This window comes from Schistocerca piceifrons, chromosome 5, assembly GCF_021461385.2.
Source record: "Schistocerca piceifrons isolate TAMUIC-IGC-003096 chromosome 5, iqSchPice1.1, whole genome shotgun sequence".
Taxonomy (NCBI): Eukaryota; Metazoa; Arthropoda; class Insecta; order Orthoptera; family Acrididae; genus Schistocerca; species Schistocerca piceifrons.
Genome location: NC_060142.1, coordinates 170,576,694 through 170,582,958, shown reverse-complemented (window position 1 = coordinate 170,582,958; position 6,265 = coordinate 170,576,694). Strand labels below are relative to the sequence as shown.

The window sequence follows — 6,265 nt, the reverse complement described above, 5'->3', positions numbered from 1 at the left end:
CTTGTGAGGGAACACTCGTACCATAGGAAAATCATTAAAACAAGTCCTTGTTGGACGTTTGAAACGTGTCAGGAAAACAAATCTAACAATAAAATGAAGATTAAGAAAACGCAACAGCACAAAACCCATTATCACAATATGAATTCGACAAAAATTAATTATAACTTCCGTTGTCAGCAGATGACGCAACCGCACTGTCTGTGGGCATCCGCAGTTTTCAACATACTGCGAATTTCCTATTTTCGGCACAGTCAATAGATCATTGACGGCACTCCCGAGGTGTTTCTCAGCTGATATAAAAACAATGGCACGTGCCGCATACCCGCCACAAGTAGTCGGTTTTGACCAGGGCGTCCCTCGTGCAAAACAGAGCAGTTTTGTGTTGAAGTGTTTTTGTGAGTCCCAATAATAATAATAATAATAATAATAATAATATCATCCTCAATAGTATGTTCGTGGTGTACAGAAACACACGTTTGAAGCATTTTCTCAAGTCTTCAAAAATTTTAAATAGTTACAAGAAGTTACTGTTGGTATATTAGGAATATTGTATTTATCTATATATATATATTGCTCTTTACATTTGGAAGGAGCGTCATACATAAAACCTAAGTTGTATTCCTGCATCAACATTTAGTTGTCTTGTGACTGCTTTCAGTCGCCGACTGACTGACCGCCTCGTAAACAAACGGAGGTAGTGACAATAGAGCGTCGTGTCGCGTAGCACTAGGCTTCCGAACCGTACATCAGGCAGTTTAAAGCGCGAAATCCATAGGGATAATGTCCTATTTCATAATTGTTTTTCGACAACTTCCAGTTCTTGTTGGCAGCTGATATTTTTCTTACGGGAGTTTTGAAAAATTGACTGACAGTAGAAAAAACAGAGAGAGAGAGAGAGAGAGAGAGAGAGAGAGAGAGAGAGAGTCGACATGACGAGTCTCAACTTTTCCTCGTGAATTCATGTACCAAAACTACCAATGGTCACTGAAAACAATGTCTTACAGAACATAGACTTCAAAGATACATACACAGATTTTATTGTGAAAAATATTGAAATAAGTAAAAATGTAACATCAGTAGTTCGCTAAAAATAAAATAATTCATTTATTTATGGTATTTAATATGTTGATAGTATGACTACTTTTAATCTATTTTGTAAGAAAATATTGATGCTCGATTGGTGGGTAATATTTTTTTACTTAAAATTTTTGTTGGGAGATTTATGAGATTTAGTCTAACGAAATTCAGTTTTCTGATTATAGACGAAATTGAGCAATGGGAGTTAATTTTCTGGTGTATTTTGGCTGCAGCTCCGTAGCCTTCTGGGCTCAAACTGTGGAAAACGACGACGCAAATTTGAGCTATTGTTTTCAATTTTCAATAAAAAAAAACATATGCTGAATCTCGCTCTTGACCACCGCCAGGTGCATTTTCTCTGGTGTCTAGGTAGATACTGGCGGTTTCGTTTTTTCAATGTGTATATAAAATGGCGAAACAAATACAGCTCACCATATATTTTGTATTGTCAACAGAATGCGTCAGTTTGTTTCCCGTTACAAACAAAGTTATTTATAAGGTGACGTTTTACGTGCCCATTCGATAGAGCGAGCCCAAGTTAGTCTATTGCTGTATTCGTTATATGGATATGTATACTGGTTTGTATAAATATATATGCTGGTTTACATAAACAAATAAATATTAACAGGGATGGTAAACCAGTACTCCAACAGCAACAGCAGCGCCCTGGCCTGTGCTGACTGTTGCCATGGATGTCACCGTCCCGAAAAACAAATTAAAAACTATTCAAAATCCCAAATATCCCAGAAAGAGATTAAAAATAGTCCAGTCCCCCTATTGTTCTAAAAACTAATTAAAAATAGTTACAACCCCCGATGCCAACCAAGGTTTCTGGACACATGGTTGAAAACGACTTAAAAGTTCGTGGCGCCCTCCATCGGTAATGCTGGAATTCAATATTGTTGGCCTTGATGACAGCTTCCACTCTCGTAGGCATACGTTCAATAAGGTACTGGAAGGTTCCTTGGAGAATTGCAGCCCATTCTTCACGGAGTGCTGCACTGAGGAGAGTTATTGACGTCGATCGGTGAGTCCTGGCACGAAGTCGGCGCTCCAGAATATCCCAAAGGTGTTCTGTAGGATTCAGGTCAGGACCCTGTGCAGGCCAGTCAATTACAGGGATGTTCTTGTCGTGTAACCACTCCGCGACGGGCCGTGCATTGTGAACAGGTGCTTGATCATGTTGAAAGATGCAATCGCCATCCCCGAATTGCTCTTCAACAGTGGGAAGCAAGAAGGTACTTAAAACACCAATATAGGCCAGTTCTGTGATAGTGCAAGTCCCCTCCATGAAAAACGAGACCACACCATAGCACCATCACCTCCGAGTTTTACTGTTGGCACTACACACGTTGGCACCATGCCCGCACACTGCCATCGGATCACGCGTTGTATACTGTGATTCGTCTCTCCACACAACGTTTTTCCACAGTTCAATCGTCCAATGTTTACGCTCCTTACACCAAGTGAGGCGTCGTTTGGCATTTACCGGTGTGATGTGTGGCTTATGAGCAGCCGCTCGACCACGAAATCCAAGTTTTCTCACCTCCCACTTAACTGTCATAGTAGTTGCAGTGGATCCTGATCCAATTTGGAATTCCTGTGTGATGGTCTGGATAGATGTCTGCCTATTTCACATTACAACCCTCTTCAACTGTTGGCAGTCTCTGTCAGTCAACAGACGAGGTCGGCCTGTGCGCTTTTGTGCTGTATGGGTCCCTTGCGTTTTCACTTCACTATCAAATCAGAAACAGTGGACCTAGGGATGTTTCGGAATGTCGAAATCTCGTCTACAGACATATGACACAAGTGACACAGTGGACCTAGGGATGTTTCGGAGTGTAGAAATTTCGCGTACAGACGTATGACACAAGTGACACCCTATCACTTGACCACGTTCGAAGTCTGTGAGTTCCGCGGAAAGCCCCATTCCGCTCTCTCACTATGTCTAATGAATACTGAGGTCGCTGATATAGAGTATCTGGCAGTAGGTGGCAGCTCAATGCACCTAATACGAAAAACGTATGTTTTTGGGGGTGTCCGGATGCTTTTAATCACAGAGTGACTGTTTTCTTTTTTTTTACGTTGGCGCCATGTATTATAATTCCGATTTCTTTCATGTACATCACATGAAAAAGATTCAGTTATAAACTTGCAATCTATGGGCTTAGCACGATGATTAGCGTATCCTAAAATCAAAAGACAAAAAGTTGTGGTGTCCAAATACTTTTAAACTGGCAGCATATTTACCGGTTCATGTTTATCAGCTCCGTATTTTTATAAATAAAATTAGATTTGCAGTGAAAATCATATCATACTAATTAATTTCACACAACTTTCAGCATTTCAAGGGTAAGTTAAGCGAAGGGGAGCAGTATAGTCCTTGAAAACATAGATTCAAATCCTGTCACACGGAACCAGTCATATATAAGACTAAACAGTTGTTTATTTTGGGAAACTCCATTGCGGTACCGTACACAACAGATCTTTGACAGAAGTACGATATTTTATTTGTCTAGATCTGACATCTTTTCAGTGGTAATGATAAATTTAATGCGTAAGAACGTTGTGAAAACAAACGAAATTTCTCTCTAACTATAACACTGTTTTTAAGTTCTTTAAAGCTCTATCTTCATTCCATTCTTACTGAGTTCGTTATGTATAGATTTTATGACTCGCGTGTTTGCCGAAAAGTCTGTCTTCTGTGCTTATAGGACTGAGCACTGTCTTCCAGATAACGCTTGTTTCCGATACTGGTACGCTGTTGTCGGGGAACGTGATATCAATTGTTTTAAACACACTACCGCGAAGCAGTGTAGCATCCGTTTCATAGAGTGAGTAATTATAATCCGGTGGTGGCGTTTCGCTATGGATGGAAGTGGAGACATTGTAGTACAGGTTCGCCAAGATAATGAACCGCGAATGACAAAAAAGTCTCTGCGAAAAATCTGCACGGACAACAACTTGTATGTGACGCCGCATTTAAATGATGTTTTGTATCTACATTACAAAGGCTTCAGTAAAATAGAGAACCTAGAAGAATACACTGGGCTGAAATGTCTCTGGTCGCAAAATAATGACATTGAGAAGATTGAGAATCTCGAAAATCAAACAAATTTGAAAAGTCTTTTTTTGCACTACAATTTAATTGAGAAAATCGAAAATTTGGAAGTGCTTCAGGAGTTAGATACAGTGGATCTGAGCCACAATTCAATCCGAAAATTAGAAACTATAGACGCTCTGCCAGTGCTTGACTCTCTGTACATAACACATAACAAGCTTCAAACAGTTGAAGACATAGAAATTCTGACAAAATGTAAGCAGCTGAGTGTTTTGGACTTGTCTTTCAATCATTTGGACAGTCCCGACATTGTTAATGTGCTTGGTGCCATGGAAAACCTTCGAGTTCTTACTCTGACTGGAAACCCTGTACTCAAACAGCTTTCTCCATACAGAAAGTTAATAATAATAAACTGCAAACATTTATTACATCTAGATGAACGCCCGGTATTTGATAAAGACAGAGCATGCACAGAAGCATGGTTTGCAGGTGGGGAGGAAGCAGAAAAGAAACTAATGGAAAAATTTATACAAGAAGATAGAGATGTATGCCTAAGAAGTGCTTTGGAACTTATACAAATGCGCGATAGGAAAATTGCAGAGAAGGCTGCACAACTAGCCGATGACACACTACAGTGTGTTTCATTACTGTTTTCAGAATATTCCCAGTTACCCTACACACCATTACAAATTACATCCAGTCATTCTAACGATGTCAAAAGTAACTACACAAATGCTGAGAAAACTGGGGAAAGTGTTCAAGGTAAAATAGATAATAAGGCATTATATAAACAAATTTTAGACAGTAAAATATATGTAACTAAGTGCAGCATGTTATGTAAGTCTCATATAAAAATGAAATGCTATATATTCTGTTTCAGACCTTGGAAAGCTAACAGTGCTAAAAAAGACTCATGATGCTGAGCCCTCACAACATGCTGCCTCTGAGAACAACAGCTGTGAATTTATTTTGAATGCTATTACTGCTGGGGATAAAAGCACCAATGAAAGCCACAACAAAGAAACTGCACTGCTTAGAGAACAAGAAAATCTTGATAATTTAGGACAATGTGAATTAGAAACAGATAACGATTGTAAAAATACACCTGAAGTGGATGGACATAGAACCTGTGTGCATGAGAGAATTAAAATACATGACACTTGTGTAAACAACACAGGTTGTACACAGACTCAGGCAGAAAATAATGGCAGGGATAGTCTAGTTTGTCATACTCATCATGACCATCAAATATTCTTTTCTTCAGTTTGTGGCCAGAAGGCCTCTGTACCCACTGAGCAGCAAATGTTGTACAATGCGTACATAGACAACACAGTGGAAAAACAGGAGGAGAGTGACAGTGGTACTAGAGAACTTTACCTAGAGAACTTTACCTACGACAATTGTGAAAATGCAATAGCCTGTGATTGCAGAACGTCCTCAACTGAAAACAATAGCTGCAATAAAGAAAAAGAGCTTGCATTGCATGACAGAGAGAGAATGGTGCTTGACAAGCAGATGAAACCAGACTGTTTGAACACTGGGGTGCTGCAAAATGAAGGTGAAAAGAGCCCCCAGTCTGACTGTTATAACACAGATTTAATTCACAAAGCAGTTGCACCAACCTCTGAGGAAAATCTGTTAATATACAATGGGAATAAATTAACAGGTGTAGACATGGCAGAACAATTATTAAGTCAACAGTCTGTATACAACCCTCAACAAGATAATATTGTAGATGATCATGGTGATGATAGAACACTGGGTTTGGGGAACAGTAAAGATGAAACTGTTGTGCTACAGAAACAATAGGTTCAGATTGTGTTTCTTCATTTAGTTATGGACAACATGTTGCAGGAACCAAATTTTTCACTGCACATCTGTTACATATGATGGGTGCATGCCAAGTGAAACGAGAAACCTCATAAAACACAATGTGCCCATTCTAATTAATGTATATGCAACTGATGAATTTGCTCTTACCTTACATGAGAAAGCAGAGGTTTCTGAATCAGGCTATTCTGTCTTCTCATTAAATAAAGAAATACATATATGAAAGTGACCCAGAAAGCTACTAATGTAACAGATCCTACCAAGAATCTAGCACTGCTCCCTCCATCAAAGAATGTA

At 39.2% G+C, this 6,265-nt stretch overlaps 1 protein-coding gene across 1 annotated transcript; it reads left to right on the top strand.

The window, feature by feature from the left end:
• Positions 1-3,945: 3,945 nt before the first annotated feature.
• LOC124798843 (dynein axonemal assembly factor 1 homolog) lies at positions 3,946-5,947 on the top strand. Its single transcript, XM_047262373.1, has 3 exons — positions 3,946-4,900; positions 5,019-5,231; positions 5,403-5,947. The coding sequence occupies exons 1-3, from the start codon at positions 3,946-3,948 to the stop codon at positions 5,945-5,947; spliced, it is 1,713 nt and encodes a 570-aa protein (XP_047118329.1).
• Positions 5,948-6,265: the final 318 nt, after the last annotated feature.

Bases quoted from the DNA above. Each gene is read 5' to 3' on its own strand.
- LOC124798843 (XM_047262373.1), top strand. From the start codon at position 3,946: ATGGATGGAAGTGGAGACATTGTAGTACAGGTTCGCCAAGATAATGAA. The intron at 4,901-5,018 runs GTAAAATAGATA...ATTCTGTTTCAG, and splicing joins AACTGGGGAAAGTGTTCAAG to ACCTTGGAAAGCTAACAGTG. The intron at 5,232-5,402 runs GTAAAAATACAC...TCTTTTCTTCAG, and splicing joins ATTAGAAACAGATAACGATT to TTTGTGGCCAGAAGGCCTCT.